General features: G+C 37.3%; 1 protein-coding gene and 1 long non-coding RNA gene across 4 annotated transcripts; one reads left to right on the top strand and one right to left on the bottom strand.

Moving 5' to 3' along the window:
• Positions 1 to 1,171: 1,171 nt before the first annotated feature.
• Positions 1,172 to 17,959, bottom strand: LOC121248456 (DNA-directed RNA polymerase III subunit rpc-3). Of its 3 annotated transcripts, none has more exons than XM_041146930.1 (14): positions 17,768 to 17,959; positions 17,527 to 17,674; positions 17,300 to 17,418; positions 17,102 to 17,210; positions 8,989 to 9,134; positions 8,163 to 8,315; positions 7,848 to 7,955; positions 7,447 to 7,558; positions 6,398 to 6,541; positions 6,211 to 6,248; positions 6,036 to 6,128; positions 3,974 to 4,057; positions 3,344 to 3,493; positions 1,172 to 1,686 (listed from the first exon to the last, which is right to left on the bottom strand). In XM_041146930.1, exons 1-14 carry the CDS (start codon positions 17,834 to 17,836, stop codon positions 1,498 to 1,500), a joined length of 1,662 nt encoding a protein of 553 aa, XP_041002864.1. In that variant the 5' UTR covers positions 17,837 to 17,959; the 3' UTR covers positions 1,172 to 1,497. The 3 variants fall into 3 exon arrangements, with proteins under 3 accessions (XP_041002864.1, XP_041002865.1, XP_041002866.1); XM_041146931.1 differs by having other exon boundaries at positions 6,416 to 6,541; XM_041146932.1 differs by having other exon boundaries at positions 17,807 to 17,953.
• LOC121248457 lies at positions 9,486 to 9,697 on the top strand. Its single transcript, XR_005937460.1, has 2 exons — positions 9,486 to 9,593; positions 9,628 to 9,697. It is a non-coding gene; the product is annotated as an uncharacterized LOC121248457 (long non-coding RNA).
• Positions 17,960 to 22,622: the final 4,663 nt, after the last annotated feature.

Below are 22,622 nucleotides of genomic sequence, written 5' to 3'. Positions count from 1 at the left end.
GTCAAATATATTCCTCCATGCAGTGTTTAGTTTGGAATTTAATTTGAGTTGTAAAGAACAATAACCAATTTAAATAAGTCCATCTCAATCTGTGAGTAGACAAATCATAAGATAAGTGTTGGATTGTTCAGTATTTAGTATTTTTTTTTTTTTTTTTAAAGAAGAGGACAGTATCTTATTGATCAGTACTTGAATAGACACATACAAATGTGTTATTTCGCCCTTGACATGACGGATGTTTTATCCTGAACAGCATGCAAACAAAAAGAAAGTAGTTAACGGATTAGTTATTTGATTCAGTAATTTATCAGCTTTAGTCAAATAATGCTACAATATTTAGGGAGATTAATAGCTAAATTTTGAAATCAATTGTGTTTAGGTTTTGAAAACACATTAATCAGATCATATGGAGCCCCAAGCTAAAGCATAAGGCCATGATAAGCTTCTCGTTCATCACGAACATATTTAAGTGCATGGGCTTCAAGTTATCTTCCGCTTAGCGACAGGGTGAATGTCTCCTAGATTGTCTATTTTAGCATTTGGGTACGTAAATAAAGCGCATTTAGAAGCATCGAAGATCGAACAAGTTTTGGTGACAAAGTTATTATAGGCAGGCAGGGAGTACTTAAGAATGTTGAAAGTACATTTCATTAGCTTTGGGACCTACACAACTTGTGGCTGATAAAAAAGGTCGGATTTTTATGCTGATTCGATTATTTCGATTTACGGGAGAAAGACAGGACAGCTTCCGTTAATTCTAGGATTTTTACACCCCTCAGTATGGGTGCTCACAATGCCCCTATAAACTTTGAATATGATTTAAACCTCAAAAAATCGAAATCAAAAAATGAGTAATAACAGTGATGCCAACAAACTAATGATGCAAAACATTACAAGTATTACGGCAGAAACCCACGCAGACCTCACACGTCAAAGCAATGTACAACTTTTTGAAAACATGGAATGTGTTTGGAAAGATTCAACAGTTAGAGAGAGAGGGGTTATAACATCAAGCTATCCAATTCAAAAGCCTATAACCCTCGAGTAAAATCCACCTAAAGAAAGTACAACTCGAAACCTAGCAATGGAAAATTGAAGACAAACAATGGAAATCGATGTAGATGGAGCTAGTAGGGTTCAATCTCCGTGTACAAAAACAAACAAACCAAAATTGTCCCACAGGGAGAAGGGGAGCAGTGATCAGCAGACACACATCGCAAACAAGACAGTGATTCCAAATGTGCCTATTTATGATCTCTGTCAATCCTATAAATACTTACAAGATGATCCTATGAAATTCTCGCCTTATCTGCAATTAAAGGAGATGAGAGAATCACTTAAAGTGATGAGTGGGAACCAACCCAATACTTGCAGCATCCCCGTTTTTCATTATATGATGAGGGAGAACCAATCCATTATCCACACAGCATCCCCATGCTCATAATATGAGGAAGAACCAACCGATAGTCCCATGAAATACGAATACCTACCCATTATTCATAAATCATGGGAAAGCATGATAGCATCATCAAGCTTCAGCAGTGATGATTCTTCAAAGTCATGGAAAAGCATGAAAGCATCGCCGAGCTTCAGAAGTGATGATTCCAGGACAATCCTCACACTTTTTAGCCGATTAAGTCTTTCCTCTTGTGACATAACTTGCTTGTCTACTGGGAGGTTTAGAAACTGGAAGAAATTTTCAGATAGCAAATTATTAGTGCAAATCCTAAATAATAAATATCAAATAAAGGTGAAAAACATTCTTGGTTGCAATATGGTGAAGAGTGCAGGCACTTCAAAAACAATTTTATATGCGAACTTGAAGATGCAAGAGACACAATGAAGTGATTTTAAAATACAAATGCAATAATGTAAAAAACAGAAAAGGGAATCTTTTTGTGAAGTTTCAGACTGTCATCTGGCCCCATCATTAGAAATGTAACTGCAATACCTACTGCAGCAGGGATAATTTTTCTAAACAACAGAACACCAGGCATTCACAAACATGGTGTAAACACCCGTCAGAAGGTCCCAAGTTGGTTCAATACCAGTCTAGGCAAACACAGACCCTAGTATTCAACTGTGAGGTTCAGGGTAGAGATATAAAATAAGCAGCATTTGTTAATCCATACCTAAATAGTGAGTGATTGCATTGTTTGGACAGGTAGAACTGACATCAACAGAATCAGGATGCAAAGACCCTTCATCGTCTAGGATATATTCAACCAGGCCTGGGCAATGGGGGCCCATCCCCCAGCCCGTCCATGTGTCCCGCCAGGTCCGCAGAGTATTGGGCGGGCGGGTCCCCACCAAAAAAAAAACCCTAAGATTTGATTCACTGTTCATTTTGGGTCTCTTCTTTGGCCACCGCTCCTCTTCTTCTGCTTCTTCTTCTTCTTCTTCTTCTTCTCCTCCCACTCTCAGCCTGATTCTCAGTTTCTCCTCTCGTCTTTGTCTACTTTTCATCTTCTCTGTCTTCTTCTTCTCCATCTCCTTGTTCTTGCTCTTCATCAGAGACCCATGGCCACACAATTGGCTAGGTTTGGTTTGATTTTTATTGGTTGTTTGGTTAGAATTTGGTTGGTTGGTTGGTTGATTCGGTTTTCGTTTTCGTTTGAGTTTGGGAGCGGAGGAGCAGCAAAGCCACAAATCTAGTGGTTTCCGCACATGGAGATCCATGGTCGTGGCTCTCCATGCATGGATCAGGATTAACGGGTGGCACTTAGGGGCGGGCAGACAAACGGTGTCCGCATGTTGAATGTATAGGGCTAGGGAGTAACAGGGACGGGTGCGGGGTGAAAAATTGACTCCCCCTGCCCAAGCGGGGGCAGGGTGCAGGAGGGGTCATGTAGGGCAGGTAGCACCCCTAGATTCAATCACTATTTCAGTCAAGGACCTATTCTTAGTGTTTATAGTCAGAATATGGTATAATTTCAGCAGTATCACGCATGACAAGTCAAACCCAATACTTCACAGATTTTTGTAAGTGGCAGCAGCAGAAAGTAAAAAATGAACATAGTAAGGTGCCTTAAGATCCACTGGCATCACATAAACATTTATCAACAATAATAATATTGGATGCAAGGTACAACATGGCATGCCCATTTGAATGAATCTTCAATCAATTGGATTTACTGGTCCATTGGGTTGTAAAATGGTCATAGACTCGTATATCTCAATGAGGAACTCCTTATATGCATGTAAAAACTAGTAGCATGAGCCATTCATGGAAAAAAATACTTACTTCCAGAAAGAATATGACAATGAAAAAACAAGGCCACATACAACTCAATGAAATGAAAGCACCCAAGAGGATTAGCAATCCATAACAGAATCAACAAACCTCTTTTTCCTTCTCTCGCTCATAAGCCACTCGTTGACTTAAATTTAAAGCAGCATGGAACATTTCATCTAGTACATGTTTCCATAGACAGGGCTTGTTTACTTTCCACAATAAGAATTGTGATTGTCTAGCTCCTGCTACAACTAATTTCTGCAAGGAGAAATGAACAGTAACTTAGTGGAGACCTAAAATCTCATAACTGAGAAATTTTCACCCTCGAGCTCTAAAATACCTACATACATATATATAACCACACAAAACTAATTAGGGTTTCGTGGCATGCAATGAAAAAGAAGCAGAGTGAGAGAGTCCTCTAAAATTAGGAAAAGATGAGGGAAAAAAGCCCAGTAAGAGCAACTAACGTGAAGGAAAAGAAGGAAAAAAGCCCCAACTCAAGTGAGAATATGAGAAAAAAATAATGATCATGCTGTGAAGAGGGCAAGCCCTAGTAGCAATTAAAACGTGCAAGCACAATGACCACACCAGGACAATACTACCAAGACCAACTCACGTTTGGGAAAAAAAGTCGAGCATTTAGGCCCCAGTAGTAGTTTGCCTTTATGTAATATTAACATATGTGCACGTGTGGACAATATATGGTAAAGGATATTTTATGACAGCTGTTTTTACCTCCATATGCAAGTACTCATCCTTCCACAGCTTATAAAGAATCTTGGGAGCATCCTTCTTTTCAACAAATGTGGTATTTGCAATCTACATCATAAAAATAATTGGAGTAAATAACATATCAAACATATTCTTTCTAATTCACCTGAAGAATTCCTTTCAATAGCAATTGCTTCAAGAAAGAAACTGTGGATATAATAAAGATGACCAAAAAAGAAAAATCATTTTATGTCCACATATAGAATAGATATCATTTCATATTAAGCAAATACTATGAAAGTGTCCCAGATAGCGTGTTTCCTACTATCAAAATCAAAATCTCATGCAGAGGGAGTTTTAGGCCTTGTTTGGGTAACAAGAGGTATTCTCAGACATTTCCTTCCCAAATATCATTCAAGCTCAAAACACTAATTATGATACAAACACAAAACCCAATACAAATTTCCCAAACTTCCAAACAAAACACAAAAAAATACAACTTTTTCAAATTTCAAAACAAAAATTATATTCAAACAACTTTTGAACTTTATCATATTTTTATTCAACATTCTCTCTTTTCCCAAAATCCAATAAAACATCTTAACTCAAATCATTTCACTACTATTCACAGATATTTTGAGATATTCAAAGTGTCCAAACGAGCCCTTAGACCGCAAGGGATTAAAATGTGCATCGAAGTGTAATTTTAAAGTAGACATCGATACCCAAATTCCCTTTTGATCCACTCAGCCTCCTCAATGCCCATAGAATCAAATATGAGACCATCCACTTTGGGGAGCCAATTGAAGGGTTCAGAGTAAAGTTGATTTTATGTCCTTGTATTTTACCTCCTATTTCTAGTAGGAAGCTTTCTCTTGCATACACACTGTGTACTTGGGTTGAGACCCTTTGCGCTTTTAATTAAATTGGCCAACTTATAAAAAAAAAAAAAATTAAGCATTGTCACACAAAACATGGCTCAGCTTAATAAATGGGGCATTTGAAACTTAGATGGCTCTACTTTTGCAAAGTCCTACTGCAAAAGATGTATGAAAAGCAGCAAGCAATATTTAGGCAGAAATTCAGGGGCTTGGGGGTTTCTCATTTCCTCCTCTCCTAGTTATATGATTGCTAATATTCAAGTGAGCACCGAGTTTGTAATTAGGCTCTTTCTTGTACACTTCCTGTGTACTTGGGCTTTGCCTATTTACGTGGATCAATAAATCTTCTTTTTACCTATCAAAAAAAAAAAAAAAAAAAATTTAAGTGAGCACCATCATCCCGCACCAAATTCTTATGTGAATATTGCTAACTATAACTGAACCCCATACAAATCCAGAAGAATTGAGCATCAAAGGGGTAGCTGAAAACGTGTTGTCTAAACTGTATTGAGACCATAGGTGTTGAGAAGTGGAGAGACGAGCAGAAGATACGCATGACCACACCAGATGTATTTGATAATTTCTTGCTATTAAACTCAAAGCAGGAGTGTTACGTAAATAATTCAAACAACTAAACAACAAAAAATCTATGACATCTGGTATGAAAAGAGCAATATATTAATTGATAAACCATAAAAGCATATTGATAAATAAATAACAACTTAATATTAAGAAAAACAAATAACAAATTTGTCGGTCCTTTTCTTGCGTTCAATAAATGTACACTGCGCATAACCATCCTCGCAATACATAAGGGGATAAAGTGTAACCATGCCCGAAATTTAGATGGCATATTGTCAACATAGGAATGTAGTGACAGTGAAACTTTACATTATTTTTACGGAAAGTTAACTTTATCCATGAAATACAAGGGTTTTGCATTTTACACCCCAAACTACCAAAATAGACGCATTGCACTCTCCACTACCAAAAAGGGACAAATAGAACCCTCATTTAATTTTGGTCATTAAGATGGATGAGAAATAGGTGACATGGTACAATCTTGTTGATCACATCCTAATGGAAGATAGGCATTGCATTTTTTTGGTTCCTTGAGGTGCAAAGTTTGTTTACCCCTATTTTTTAATTCTAGGCCACCTGTAGCAGAACTCAAAGCAAATTTATCTAAATAAATCTGTCATTACCTTATCAGTCTCTACTAGGCGACCATTTTTTGATAGTAATCGGAACATTCTATATGCATCTCTTCCGTATCTTTTCAACACAATTGATTCCACCTGCAGCATATTAAATGTAAGACATCGTCAGGACCAAAACATGGATTTTAATATCTTTGAAACAACATATATGTCAAGCAACCTCATCATTCTGAGCTAATTCGATTATTTTCTTCAAATCTGTAGAAGAAACATGACAGAATACATCACTAGAAACCAAATAATAAATATATCAGCTATATACAAAGGTCGAGTGAACTCATTAATGTGGCTACACTTTTATACCACGAGGAGATGAACACAAAAACTAGATAAAGGGAATAGGTTACCAATTTTATATGACTCATCTGTTCCTCTTGCAGAGGGTGAACAACCCAACTGGACAAGGGAAGCTCTGACACGGTCTAAGGTCATACCACGCCCTTCTTCACTCTTCATTACCTCTTCAAATATATTATTCAGTGACAAGGGAACTGCAATATGCAAATACAAATCATATACTGATGAGTGAGCGCGAGGCAATATCTGTGAAGATATGTGAACACAAAGCTACTGAGTACTGATTCATAAGCTTAAAATATTAGACACCTATCTGTTTTCCTCTGTTGATGCTTACAAAATAGTAGTTATAAATTCACCAAATAGCAAGAAATTTCCAATTCAATACCAGTACTTACTCGATCCTTCCCAGGGAAACAAAGTGCAATATCTATGCAGGCATATGTGCATATAGAGACGTGCCTGTGGGTGTGTATCTTTGTATATAGTGGGCAGCATTCTTTGTATGGTCAGCTGCATTAGAGAAGATTCTTACCATGGATAGCCTAAGAAGGAGAATCTTAGTGATAGATCGGTGTGGCATATGCAAGAAGAGAAGAGAACAGATCATCTTTTGTTGTAGTGCGAAGTTACTACAAAAATATGGGCATCAGTTTTTTATCTTTTCTGTGCAGAGTGGGAAATGCCCCAAAGGTAAGAGAATTATTGGTCAGTCGAAGAAGTCAGGATGTAGGCCAATGTAGTGTGGAAGTTTGGAGGATGGCTCCTTTACACATAATGCAGTGTATGTGGGAGAAAGGTAATGCACAAAACTTTGAAGATTGTGAGAAGATGGCAGATGAGCTTAGCTCCACAGTGCATAAACACTTTATTTTTGGATGTCGGCACATACTTTTTCTAGCCAATTTTGTTTTCTTATTTAGAATTTATGACTTTCTATTTTCCTTCACCTCCCTAGTCAGGTGCTCCTCTTGTATACACAGTACAGTACACTCCAGGTACTTGGGCAGCACCCCTCTACAAATTTAACAGAATTACTTGTCAAAAGAATATATCTATCTATTCATACATTGAGCACATGTTTAAAAGTTCATTTTACCAGATTTCTCTGTTTTCACTTTGTTCTCTAAACTTCTTGTTGCCTCCAGCATTGCTCTCAAGACAGTTGCAGCTCCATCATCCAGGCGTTCTCTCACATTCTCAATGCAAGCCTTGAATGTATGAGTAACAGCACATTATTTCCAAATGCTATCCAGGAAGCTAATGTAAAAACAATGTAAAACAGTTTAAACAATTTCCACCTCATGTTAAAAATATATCAGCTTACCACCGTAAATGGAATAAAATGGAAAGCCATTTAGCATTGAGAAAAATTGAAGATAGAAAAGGGAAAGGAACAATTTGATTCACCTGAAGATATAGAGGAACAGCAATAATAGGGCTACAAGAGGCAAAACGATGGCACTAGAGAGAGAGAGAGAGAGAGAGAGAGGTACCAACCTTATGCCTAAGACAACGTATAAATTCCTCAAAATTGGCACGCCAAGGAACTACTTCCTCTTCTTCAGCTGCAGGTTCAATATGTAATTCCAAAGCATCATATTTGCGCTGTAAAATGAGAAGACTGCAATTAGCATACAAGTAACCCTGGGAACTTGAAGTGACAATCCTCATACCAACCTTGCTCCAACTCTCTCTCTCTCTCTCTCCCTCCCTCTCCAGGAAACCACTCCAAATTTGACCTATATACCCTCATTTTTTAAGGAGAAATTCCTTTTACAATATAAAGCTTGCGGTTTACAAAAATTCCAATACCTTTGCTCCAACTCTCATGCCAGGGGAATCATCCGTACTTGTTTCTCTGCTAACAGAAGATTCATTATTTGTTATAACTGAAAATCTTTGTGCTCCCATAGGAGCTGCTGCTGCTAGAACACGTTGTTCTAAGGTCTGTGATTCTTCAGCTGTCTGTCAGCATTTATTTAGAAGAGAATGTTGTATAAGGATCCACATGTAGATTAAATACTTAAGAATTCTCTCTCTCTCTCTCTCTCTCTCTCTCTCTCTCTCTAAGCTGCGCCACTTACTTTCTTTGTACGAGTATGAAGATGACATACTCAAAATATTGATGGCGCAACACAATTACCAACAGGTAAATCAAAATAAAACTTATTTCAAAATTATTTTCAACATTGCAAAGTTACACCACTCACTCTTTAGTCTTTAATGCGAAGGGAAGGATTTTGGGCAGCAGGCAGCTACCCACACTGTATATGCTAATATCACCTTTTGATAAGAGACTCAATACTAAAGGTTCATTTAACAGTGCAGAGAATGGCACTCTCCAGACAGTGGTGGACTTGAAGTAGTTTTTAATTTAAGAGTCACCATGACTTTGGTTAATATATGATAGCACTCAAATGGCAATCCTATTAGTTAAGAATAAAAAGTGTAATTTCCCCAAACCAAATAAATTTATGGAACTGCTAACAATGTAAATAATGTTTATGATCGGGTGTAAGTCGATATGTTTTGCCCTCTGAAAATGCACATCACATGCGAAAGCAAGTCATCGAGTGTCATTCCTGATTCTGTAGAACAGAGTTGTCAGCAAGCAGATTTGACAAGAGACAGCAATTACCCTAGCAGACTTAGGTCCTCGCTTCTTGGCAGGAGTTTCTTCTTTATCTCGTGCAGCAAGAACTGGTTCAGATGCCGGGCAGCGTTCAACATAACGGGCAGTCAAAAGTTTAACAAGGCTTTCTTGTACAAGATCTTCACAAATTCCTGAAAAGGATTAATAATGAAGTAAAAGAAATAAAATTATACCTCTAGTACATATAATTCACCACATCACAGGGCACAACGTTTTCTCCTTTTCAAAAGTGTGCCAATGCATTAATGTCGTGTGTATATATATCAGGAATGATCTATTCCCATTCTTGTGGAACTTATATCAGCATAGCACATCAGTAAATGCAGCAGGAATTAAATTATCTAAAGCTGTTCATTTAGACACCAAGTGCTTTGAAAAATTCCAGAATAAGAGGCCAGTACCTAGTCAGGTCCTTGAGGAGGGATATTGATATAGCTGGTATTTTAATATTTTTGCATGAAGCAACAACTCTCAAGAATCTGTTGGAAAGTTTCCAAATTTATCCAGTCAACTCTCCCTGGATTATAGGAGAAATTTCTGTAATTATGTAAATATTCTTAGGAGATATTCTAGGAGATTTGTTAGCAATTGTCATTCTCTCCTTTTGTTATTCTTTCCTTTTAGCTTATCCTTGTAGTCTATAAGACATACGGATTGTACCTTATTTTAAAAAATAAGAAATACCATTCCAATTCTTCTCCACTTCTAAATGGTATCAAGAGCCTGGTTTTCTTTTCCTTTCAGCAGTCATAGCCTCTAAACCTAGGCCTTATTGACTTAACCCTGTTCAGCCTCCATTATGTCTGAAATTTCCAAAACTTCCACCATGGCCAGACCTGAACCTGTGGTCAACACCAAAACTGAAACCAAAGTAGCCCATACCCAACCCCATTCTATCCAAATCACAAATATCCGTCTCAATGAAGCCAACTTCTTGAGATGGTCTCAGTCAGTTCAAATATATATCCGTGGGAGAGGTAAGATTGGGTACCTTACTGGTGAAACCAAGGCCCCTGACAGAGCAGGCCCGTCATTTGCTATATGGGATGCTGAAAATTCCATGATTATGGCTTGGCTTGTGAATGCAATGGATGAAGATATTAGCGCTAATTACATGTGCTATCCTACTGCAAAAGAACTCTAGGATAATGTTAGTCAGATGTAAAATTATTCTCAGATTTATGAATTGCAACAAAAAATTGGCAAGACCCAACAAGGGGAAGATAGTGTGACTAAGTATTTTAATGTCCTCAAGGAACTGTGGCAGGACTTGGATCTATTTAATGATTATGAATGGAAGAGCCCTGATTGCAACTACAACAAGAAGATAGTGGAAAATGCAAGAATTTATAAATTCTTGGCTGGACTCAATGATGAGTTTGATGAAGTCAAGGGGAGGATTCTTGGTAGACAACCTCTGCCTCCAATCGGAGAGGTATTTTCTGAAGTGAGACGTGAAGATTGTCATTGGAATGTTATGCTAAAGAAAAAAGGGGCTGATGGAACAGTGGAGAACTCGGCTTTGGTTACTGCTAATCCTACTATTTTGGCTACTGCTAATGCCTCTGTACAATGGTCATATCCCAATCAAAAATCTTGAGTATGGTGTGACTATTGTAATAAGCACACCATACCCAAGAAACCTGCTGGAAACTACATGGAAAACCAACAAATTGGAAGAGCAGCAAATCTGGACCTGGAAACAACCAAGTGATTCCTAGAGCAAATGAAGCCCAGATTAATGTTCTAAGTTCAGAGCAGATGGATCAACTTCTTCAAATGCTGAAATCCAATCTGATATGTAGTACTTCTATTGGTTCCTTGGCCCAAACTGGTAATATACCAAGTGCCTATTCTAGTTCTTTAGCCTTTGCACCATGGATTATTGATTCAGGTGCATCCGACCATATGACCAGTATATCTCAATTGTTTCAATCTTATTATCCTTGTCCGGGTAATAAAAAGGATAGGATTGCAAATGAGAGTTTTTCACCCATTGCAGGAACATGTTCAATTAGAATTTCCAGGAAAATATAATTAAAATCCATCCTTCATGTTCCTAAACTTACTTGCAATCTTTTGTCTGTTAGTAGATTATCCTGTGATTCTAACTGTTGTATCATATTCTTTGATTCTCACTGTGAATTTCAGGACCAGAGCTCAGGGGCGATGATGTGCTAGGATGATCAATGGCCTTTATTATTTTGATGATACCCTATTCAGCAATAAACAAGCTCAGGGCTTGAGTGGTAGTACTAGTTCAATCCCAGTTTGTTAACAAATAATGCTTTGGAATCTTAGATTAGGGAATCCTAGTTTTTCTTATTTAAAATATTTGCTGCCTAGTCTGTTTAAAAATTAGGATTGTACTTCTCTTCATTGTCATGTTTGTCATTTATCAAAAAGTGATCGAGTTCCTTATAATTCAAAAGGCTACCGTGCATCAAAACCTTTTTATTTGATTCATAGTGATGTTTGGGGTCTCTCTAAGGTTACTACCTTATCCGGAAAAAAATGGTTTGTGACTTTTATAGATGATCATACTCGGATTTGTTGGGTATATTTGATGAATGGAAAATCTGAAGTTGAAATATTATTAAAAAAAATTTATAGTATGATCGAAAATCAATTTCATACAAAAATAAGCATACTTCGTACGGATAATGGTACAGAATATTTCAACAAAGTTTTGTGAAATTTTTTGAAAGAAAGAGGGATTCAACATCAATCCACGTGTCGTGACACCCCACAACAAAATGACATCGCTGAAAGAAAAAATCATCATTTACTTGAGGTTGGACAGGCTATAATGTTTTCTACGCATATTCCAAAATATTTGTGGGGGAATGCTATTCTAACTGCTTGTTACCTTATTAATAGAATGCATACCCATGTGCTGCAGTATATCACTCCTTTGGCATGCCTAAAAAAATCCTTTCCTGATAATACGATAATTTCTTATCCGTCTCTAAAAGTATTTGGATGCACTATTTCTGTTCATCTTCCAGCTCATCTTAGATCGAAACTTGATCCTAGGGCTGAAAAATGTGTGTTACTTGGATATGCTCCCAATAAGAGAGGGTACAAATGTTTGAATCCGAAAAAAAAAAAAAAAAATCACACCAGTATGGATGTCGTTTTTGTTGAAAATCAGTCTTACTTTAACCAAACTTATCTTCAAGGGGAGAAAGAGAGTAGTGAAGATCAGTTTTGGCAAACTTCTATACCAATGCCTAATGTTTTCCTTGACATTGACATCCCTCTACAAAAAATTCAAGGAACTAAAATTTTAAATAGTGAAAAAAATGGAAATCCCAATCTGCCTGTACAAAGCATAAGGAAATCACAAACAGGGGGAGAATTGCTATAGAATAATCCCTCTTCTAAGCTTCGTGTTTATACTAGAGGCAGGTATCGTTCTAATACTAAGGATCATCCCACAATTCCAGAGCAGAATCAATCATCACCTCCAAAAACTGGTCATTTGGAAATCCCAAGTAATCCTTCTACTACACTTCCAGTTGATCAATCTACTGACCTTGATGTACCTATAGCCATTAGGAAAGGAGTTAGAACCTGTATCACACACCCCATTGCCAAATATTTATCATATCACAGACTCTCTCATAATCATAAGGTCTTTACATCCAATATTTCCCACCTATTTGTTCCAAGGACCATTCAGGAAGCTATGGATCATCCAGATTGGAAGTTAGCAGTTCTTGAAGAGATGAATGCACTACAGAACAATGGTACTTGGGAAATTATTGATTTGCCAAAGGAAAAGAAAATTGTAGGTTGCAAATGGGTGTTTACAGTTAAATGCAAGGCTGATGGTAGTCTAGAGAGATATAAGGCTAGACTCGTTGCAAAAGGGTTTACACAAACATACGGAATTGACTATCAAGAAACTTTTGCTCCAGTGGCCAAGATAAACTCAATCCGAGTGTTACTCTCCTTAGCTGTACATTCTTTTTTTTTTGATCGGTAAACAAATTTTTATTGATCAAAAGGGAGACATAGAGTGTCCAAGTACACGGGACATATACATGAACACGATCACAATGTCTATCTTAGAGATACAAGAAACTCGTGAAAAGACCTGCCATGAAAATCAATTACAATCGACCAATAGAGTAAAGTATTGAAAAACAAAATTCTAAGCTCTTCCATTGATCTTTCTTGATCTTCAAAGCATCTTGCATTCCGCTCCCTCCAAATGCACCACCATAGACAAATAGGTAGCATCTTCCATATGGATGCAATTTGAGTGTTGCCCCTAATACCTCTCCAAGAGGCTAAAAAATCACACACCCTTTCCGGCATCACCCACGCTAACCCCACCCGTGCTAAGACATCTGTCCATAAAGTCATGGCAACCTCACAATGTAGTAATAGATGGTCAACGGACTCACCACTCTTCTTACACATGTAACACCAATTTATAGCAATAATGCCACGTTTCCTTAGGTTATCTATGGTAAGAATCTTCCCCAAAGATGCTGTCCATACAAAAAAAGCTGCCTTTAGAGGTGCCTTTGTCTTCCAAATGCTTTTCCATGGGAACGGGACTGGTTGTGCAAGTTTAAGGAATGGTAGAAAGAGCGAGCCGTGAACACTCCCTTCATTGATGGACGCCAACATATCTTGTCTTCTCCTTCCCCCAACACACTAGTGGAATACACAAAATCAAAAAAAGCCGAAAGGTCGTCCATCTCCCAATCTTGTGCATCTCTATGAAAAGTAAGGTTCCATTGGGAACAGCCATTAGAAGAGATTATCAGATCTGCGATAGAAGCTTCTTTCCTTCTTGCTAGGCTATAAACTTGTGGATAAACATCCTTGAGCGCCCGATCACCACACCATAAGTCATGCCAAAACTTCACCTTAGATCCGTTGCCGACTTTGAAGCAAGTAAGTGCTGCATATGCGTCCCACCCTCTTCTAATGTGTTTCGAAAGCCCAACTCCATGAGGTCCACTCACCGCATTAGAACACCACCCTCCCCAAGATTCCCCGTGCTTCAAAGCAATAACGGTTCGCCACAAGGCCTCCCGTTCTTGGTGATATCTCCATAACCATTTGCCAAACAAGGCTTGATTGAAAGTTCTCAAATTCCGTATACCCAAACCTCCTTCTTTGATAGGGGAACAAATTGTGGCCCATTTCACCAAGTGAAATTTAAACTCATCTTTGATCCCTCCCCATAGGAAATCCCGTTGAATTTTCTCCATGCGATGAGCCACCTTAGCAGGGAGCGGAAATAAGGAAAGGAAATATGTTGGTAAGTTAGACAGAGTACTTTTTATGAGAGTCACCCGGCCCCCTTTAGATAAGTACATCCTCTTCCAACCAGCTAGTTTCCTCTCCATTTTTTCTATTACAACATCCCAAATAGATTTCGATTTGAACGCCGCACCTAATGGAAGGCCAAGATATTTCATGGGCAGCTGAGTTATCTTACCCTCCAAGATGGATGCCAGACTCTCCACATTGGGTACATGTCCTACTGGCACTACCTCTGATTTAGCCAAGTTCACCTTCAAGCCTGACACGGCTTCAAAGCAAGTTGGATGTAAAGAATGTTTTTTTAAATGGAGATCTAGAGGATGAAGTGTTTATGGAATTACCACCAGGTTTTGAAAGTAATCTTGGCAGAGATAAGGCATGTAAGTTGAAAAAATCATTGTATGGGCTCAAGCAATCTCCGAGAGCTTGGTTTGAATGCTTTGGGAAGGCTGTAAAGGGTCATGGTTACTGCCAAGGTCAAGCTGATCACACCATGTTCTATAAGCACTCAAGTGAAGGGAAGGTTGCTATTCTAATTGTCTTTGTTGAAAATATTATTTTGGCAGGTAATGACAGCAAGGAACTTGAGAAATTAAAGAAGATGCTTGCTAATGAATTTGAGATTAAAGACTTGGGTGACTTGAAGCATTTTCTCAGTATGGAATTTGCAAGGTCAAGAAAAGATATTTTTGTTTCACAAAGAAAATATGTGCTTGAATTGCTAGGAGAAACAGGTTTACTAGGGTGTAAAGCAACTGAGACACCTATAGAACCTAATCTTAAACTACAACCCGCCAAGCCTGAAGAAGTAACCAATAGAGACCAGTACCAAAGATTGGTTGGAAGGCTACTTTATCTATCACATACACGTCCTGACATAGCCTTTGCTGTCAATATGGTAAGCCAATTCATGCACTCACCAGGGCCTAACCACTTTGATGCAGTTTATAGAATCCTGAGATACTTAAAGGGAACTCCAGGAAAAGGTCTATTGTTTGAAGACCATAAACATCTACAAGTTGAGGTATACATTGATGCAGAATTGGGCTGGGGGTATAACCGATAGAAGATCAACTTCTGGTTATTGTGCCTTTGTTGGTGGAAATTTGGTTACATGGCGCAGCAAAAAACAAAATGTGGTAGCTAGGAGTAGTGCAGAGGCAGAATTTAGAGCAGTTGCTCATGGAATTTGTAAAGTGTTGTGGATTGAGAAATTATTGGAAGAATTGAAAGTCACTAATCCACCACCTATGAAACTGTATTGCGATAACAAATCTGCCATAGCCATTGCTCACAATCCAGTGCTTCATGATAGAACAAAATGTGTTGAGGTCGACAAGCATTTTATAAAGGAGAAGCTGGACGGTGGACTGATTTGTTTACCCTATATCTCTACTATTGAACAAGTAGCAGATATACTTACAAAAGGACTACCAAAGAAGCAATTTGAATATTTGATCAGCAAGCTGGCTATGGAAGACATCTTCAAACCAGCTTGAGGGGTAGTGTTGGAAAGTTTCCAAATTTATCCAGTCAACTCTCCCTGGATTATAGGAGAAATTTCTGTAATTATGTAAATATTCTTAAGAGATATTCTAGGAGATTTGTTAGCAATTGTCATTCTTTCCTTTCGTTATTCTTTCCTTTTAGCTTATCCTTGTTGTCTATAAGACATACGGATTGTACCTTATTTTAAAAAATAAGAAAAACTATTCCAATTCTTCTCCACTTCTAGAGGACCCATGCGTGTGCACTTGAAAAGTTGAGACCTTTACCATTACACAAGACCATGATTCCTGTTTAACTAGACCATTATACATAGGATTGCTAATAGAAAAGCTAGCTAATTATGGATGCATTCTTCAAGGTGAGGGATGGCCTCCTGGAGTTCCCTTTTGATTGCTTTTCTAAATAAATCCAATGGGAAAGTGAGGGATCAAGGTAAATGGTTGATATATTCATTTGGCCTGCGTAAGGTTTTAATTCAACACCATCCAGCACTGATAAAGATGAATTTCCTGACAATACTCTTCAGGTACCTAATTAGCTTCAGGTTCTATCTAAAGCAGAGAAATCAGAGTGCATAACAAATTTCAGAAGCACCCCTCGGGCTTACAACCCACCAAATAAAGAGCATAACAAAATTCCACAAGAACATCCCTTCGACTACAGCTGAAACCAAGAATCTTCCTTGTATATATATATGAATTAAAACTCAAGCCATCAAAGGTGAGCATATATGAAATCCTTAGCTGTGGCAATCTGATCTACCCCCCATAATGTGTCATTAAGTACCACATCACTACCAGGAATAAAAGTAAGGGAAGGGAACAGTGTAATTGTTTTGAAAAGTGATCCACCAGTCTTCATTGGACAATATGTTTCCTCCCACATCTATCTAAAAGCAGTGACCGATACTATGATGATAGCTATGCCAAACCATTCAAATAGACCTTTTACGGCGAAGCAATCTACACATACAATGAAGACATCTCATTTGTTGAATTCTCATCATGCCTTGCAACCTAGCCCGTTGATTGTCTAAAGATCAGATATTGCTGTTGAGAGATTCTTGATACTATCTGATTAAGTGTTATTCATCAGATTATAGTACTTAAAAATTAAAATGTATTAAATTACTGAAGCTTTTTTAGGCAACAAGTCCATCCAAATATCACCCATATTTAAATCATCTAGTTTACGACAATGTTCGATATCACTGATATGATTCAACATTAGATAAGTTGCACCTGCACAAAAAACACTATAAGGATAAACAGAGCAGAAAGAACATTCACAAGATACTTACCTTCTTTTTTCCTCGATTTCGCTCTTTCAGCCATATCTTTGGCTCTTTCAACCATTTGCTTCAATGTAAGCCTACCGTGTTGAAGCAAACCCTCGAGAAGCTCTTTGCACTAGAAAAACAATGAAGCAAAGTCAACAATATAATTTACCCTGGTTCAAAAACTTGGAAAAACAGCAAAGCAAAACTAGAATAACTAACTTTATCATCAAATTCACGAGAAATGATCTCCAAAAATTTGGAAAACCTCATGCGATGGAGTATGTTATTAAACAATGCCATGTAGTGGGTATTTGATTTTGGCCCATCTTCCAACCCACCTGCAGAACAATTAATCAGATCACATTATAGCTAGAAGTTAAGATCTAAAGCAAACTCTTCATAGAACGAGGCAAATAAATAGGGGAAAATTGGTCAAGGAAGTTTACCGTCTTGTTCGTAAGAGAAAGCTTGAACGCAATTATGTTGGATCAAGATGAGGAGGGAGTTCTTGACCTGTTGAGGGGTGAGCTCCGTGTACCGAACTATCAGTTGGAGGGTTAGGGGTCCTCTTCGAAGAAGATTCTCGCACACTTTCTGAATGAAATTTAAAGAGAATATTAGAACGAGTAGATACAGAAGCAAGTATACGCAAAGGTCCGGAGGCTAGGGAGACAGAGACAAACTAACAGCGACGAGGTTGCCAAAGTGATTGTTTATGAGGTTTGCAGTGAACTTGATGCCGTACTCGGTCACCATGGTTCTCTTCTTTTGAAGTTTTCTTCTGCTTCTTTCTTCCTAAGAGAGAGAACGAAGAGAGAGAGGCGCGAAGGAAGATATGGGATTCATTTTACTCAGGTTTCTTTGAACCAAGGCCCGGAGGGTTTAGCACTATAGCTGAACCCAAATTAAACAAAAATTTTAGGCATAACCTCGGCACTCCTCGTAGTATTTAAAAATATATAATTTTATTTTTTTATAAAATATGATAATAAAAAATAAAATTATATATTTTTTAAGTGATATATAAAACGTAAAACATGAGTCCAAATTAAAAGGGCCAATGGCTATTAATCTTCCAAGTGTGTAAGATTGTTTAATATCATGTTGCCGTTTATTCAACGGAATAATTATTATTTCTTATCAAATAAAACGATGTTTTTAAAAATTTCCTATAAAGATTTAAAAAAAAAAAACTATTGTTACATATCCATTTGTTTAAAAACGTTTATTGTGAATATGCATCTTTGATATAATTCATATTTATAAGATACAAAATTGTATTAATTGAGTTAGTATTGATCTACCTCAATCACTTGAATTAATTCAATATATTAATATTAAAAAATCGAAAAGAATTAAATAAATTTTATTCAAGACAATTCAACATAAATAATTTATTAAACGAACAGGTCAATCTATTTATTTAATTTTTAATGAATCGTGTTATATAACTCATGTCCATGAATCAAGACACATGAAGCTTATCCATGAATTCAAAAATTTTCACCCTATGTTTAAGTGGCATCTTGACGATAGGGGTGTTACCCGCATCCCTTGGACAAGGGCTACGCTGGACCTGTCCCTCTCCCCTACATGGATGGGGTGAAAGTTGGGCCTCTAGGCCCTCCTCGGCCTTGCCTCCCATGGGCGGGTACCCCCTTTCAGTTGACAGGTCATTCACCCATCCTCCATGGAGAGTTGCTACTACCATGCCACATGCCATTGGTGTGTACACACACAGACCGACGAGATCGGGGAGGGAGAGAGAGAGAGAGAGAGAGAGAGAGACAAAAGAGGGAGACCAGTGCGGAGGTTGGAGAGTTTGTTAAACAAAACGTAATCTAAAACGATATTGTTTTATTTAAAAAAATAAAACTTAAGATAAAACGATGTTGTTTTATTAAAGAGTTATATTTATTATATATGTTGGGTTAGGCAGGCTTGGGCCCTGTCCCCTGACACCCAAAGTTATGTGAGGGTCTGCCCGCACCCTAGCTATGTGTGGGCGGGTTCCTCCTGTCGGCCTAGGTGTGGGCCGAATAAAGGGGAACGGGCTAGATGTAGTCACCCATTGTCCATCCCCATCTTGATGAGTCCATGACTCAATGGTAGAGCATTTGACCGATTACCGGTTTGAACTCGATTGGATCCTTCGAGTTTTATTTCTCAAGATTAAAAATATTCTTTTAAGCTGGAAAATTTATACTTTATCAAGTTAATTTACCTATGTAAAAGAAATTTGGAATATTTTGAAAACTTGAAGCCTCCAAGCTTACACATAGGTCCGTCCTAGCCACCCTTTCTCATGGATCTCAGTTGGCCTCCTTTCATTAGTAGTGCTTGTTTGGAAAGAATTTGTTGCGCCCTCAACTTTTACGTGTGATTTGGTCGGAGTCACGACACTGGAGTGATGGCCACTCAAGTCACGCACCCCAACGCTAAGTGCAAGTTTGTGTGGACATGCAATATGTGTACAATTTATAAACGCAGCAAAATAATAATAATAATAATAACGCAGTCTAAAACTGAGTACAAGAAAAGTTAAAATACAACCCAAAAGAAATCTTTCATAAGATTATTACAGTCATCCAGCTGAATAAAAAATAAAATAAGATAAAAATCCATCAACCACAATGGAAATAAACCTCTAAGTCATCAGTCTTTAGGTGGGGTCGGTCCCTGCTCAAATCCTTCCTCTGCATCAAAGTCTACGGTTCCTTGATGGTGAGAATACCACAATGAGATCTCGCAATCTCAGCAAGTAAAACCACATATTAACAATCAAAAATTTTGAACATAGAAACATACCAAACAAGCACGCTCAACAACCATAGAGATTATCCCAAAAATCCCTTTTTGTAACCTTTACCAAAATTGTCATGGGTATAGCCACTCACGCCAAAAATCACATTTGAACACAGTTGACATTCATTTATTACGATGTGCACCATAGTCGCCCCTAAGGACTATCTGCGCACTCTAGCTCTCTTCGTCACACCATGGGTAATAACTATGCTTGTAACTTCGTAACAAGCAATGCCCCGTTTCGAGCTCGGCGCGTACTTTACCAGGCATCCTCTAGCTCTTGCTAGTAGAGGGGCCATGGAGTCGTACCAAAAGCGTTACAGTCTTTATCAAGCCTAATGTTGCCCGGCGACAGCCTAGAGAACGTCACTCAGTTTTACACGCTTTCAAGTGTGCCCAAGTTACAGACCAACTATAATTGATCACTTTTATATATTATTCTACCATATTCTAATCCTTTTTTATTCTATTGACGAGTTTGCTTCTGATCATGTTTTTTTTTATCGGCAAAAGAATATTACTAATAGAAAAATGCTACTTGGCTTTCAGGTGGGTCCCTCAAACTTACAGTTCTTTGGTTGTGCGAACTGTTAGGCACAACCAGTAGCAATGTATTTGATGCATTCATAATGAGAAATGAAGTTCTAGTATGGATTTTTGGTAGAAAATGATAGAAAATGGTGAAGTGGGTATATAATTTTTTTACAGCAGAATGTTATCACCTTCTTTTCCTTAGGTTTTCCTTCTGTTGGTATTTGTTTTCTTGGTTGGAAAATGCTAGTGGAGTCCCTCAAACCAACAGAAGGAAAACCTAAGGAAAAGAAGGTGACAACATTCTGCTGTAAAAAAATTATATACCCACTTCACCATTTTCTATCATTTTCTACCAAAAATCCATACTAGAACTTCATTTCTCATTATGAATACATCAAATACATTGCTACTGGTTGTGCCTAACAGTTCGCACAACCAAAGAACCACTTTCCAAAATTTAACTACATCCAAAATGGGGAAACTATTATCCTAGCATGAAAAATACTTTTAAGAAAAAGACAAGGACTGATTCTACATGAAATTTGGCAATACCCACCTAGACAACGGATCTCACGTATGAAACAACAATAATTTAAAGAGGAAGATTTTGATAGACAAACAAATTAACTCTAATAAATGATGATACTAAAAATCAAATTTTCAGTGTATTAATTTAATTCTCCGATCTTTATCATCGATCATTTTATGAAACTTGTTTATCATGAGTTTAAAGAAATTTATCAAGTAAAACAAGTACACAAAACCTTTACTTTGTATCAAATGATTTTTTAATTAACAAATTAAGAATTATATATAAATCTTAACTTGGAAGAATTTACTAATTATTAACATGTGTACATGTTTCTCCTATAGGTACCACTAGAATTTCGATATAGAATTCGAGAATCAACAACAAATATGAGCCCAGAATCTAGTAAGCCACTTCAAGCATTAGCAACAACAATTAAAACAATGACAGACCCTTTAGACACAAATTTTCATGTGAAAATATCTAAAACTACCATTAATGAACTCGAGATTGCACTCAAAGCAGATGAGAATGCAAACCTCCTTGCAATTATACCAATTGCCTCAGTCAGAGGACAGGAAACAATAGCCCGAAAACTAACTTCAAACTCGATTTCTAAAGGAGACGGCGACAATGAGGAAAAAGATGGTTTCAAGGCGAACCCGTCTGATCGCAAAGTCTCGAGGCCGTATTGAAAAAAAAAAAGAATAATAAGGAAAAGACAACCAAGCAACCAAACCAAATAATCGATGAGAATAAAAAGAGAAAATAAAAAACACGATAAAACAAGGCATTGGAATGCAATGTACTATCAAAGAATCAATGAGAGCTTATCGAAAACCGTAACCCCTAAACGAATCAATAAGCAAAATACAGAAGCGGCAACTTTAAATGCGGACAGAAATTTTGCACCCAAACAGTATTAGACCCATGATATTTTATGACGATATTAATTTTGACGACAATATGTCGCCAAAAAATTCTTTTTCGCGACGATTTTAAATGCTAATAGAAATTTTACACCCAAACAATAGTAAATTTATAGTCTTTTTCGGCAATATTATTTGTGGTAGTAAGATATCGCCATAAATAGTCTTTTTCATGGAATCTTAAATGTCGACGGAAATTTCACACCCAAACAATAGAAATTACCTTTTTGCGACTATATAGTAGTTGCCGAAAATAAAACTAGCCACAAAAACTCATTTTTCTTGTAGTGGCAGAGTAACTGTTAAGATGACCATCTTAGATGGTCCTGGCTCCTCTTAATATGGAATTGGAAATAATGAGTAAAATACAAGGGACATGAAAGATATTTGCATAATTATTTTCTTAACTTAACTTTTCTTGGTGTGGAACAAGCACGAGGAACCGAATTTGAAATTGACATCGTTGTGACTGACTGAAATTGAAAGATAAGTAAAAGATTAGATTTTGAAAGTATACTTTGAATCCATTTTCATGGGAGTATAAATTAATCCATGTACCATCAATACTAAAATAAACAAATACCTGCTTGTGCTGCTGTCACTGCCACTGCTACTTGTGCTTCCATTCACGAGAGTAGGACCAAATCTCAAAGAAAATAACTAGCAAGTAGCTAGACAATTAGCTATTCCTAGCAATTTTCAACAAATTGAATAAGTTTTAGACAAATAACCTATAATAATTAAA

This window comes from Juglans microcarpa x Juglans regia, chromosome 2D, assembly GCF_004785595.1.
Source record: "Juglans microcarpa x Juglans regia isolate MS1-56 chromosome 2D, Jm3101_v1.0, whole genome shotgun sequence".
In the NCBI taxonomy this organism is placed as follows: Eukaryota; Viridiplantae; Streptophyta; class Magnoliopsida; order Fagales; family Juglandaceae; genus Juglans; species Juglans microcarpa x Juglans regia.
The sequence above is the reverse complement of the archived record's forward strand: the minus strand, read 5'-3'. Positions and strand labels throughout refer to the sequence as shown.

Excerpts from the sequence above, each read along its gene's own strand:
- LOC121248456 (XM_041146930.1), bottom strand. The coding sequence starts at position 17,836 with ATGGTGACCGAGTACGGCATCAAGTTCACTGCAAACCTCATAAACAAT. Across the intron at positions 6,129-6,210 it reads AATTAGCTCAGAATGATGAG|GTGGAATCAATTGTGTTGAA; the intron begins GTTGCTTGACAT and ends AATATGCTGCAG. Across the intron at positions 3,494-3,973 it reads ATGAGTACTTGCATATGGAG|AAATTAGTTGTAGCAGGAGC; the intron begins GTAAAAACAGCT and ends TTCTCCTTGCAG.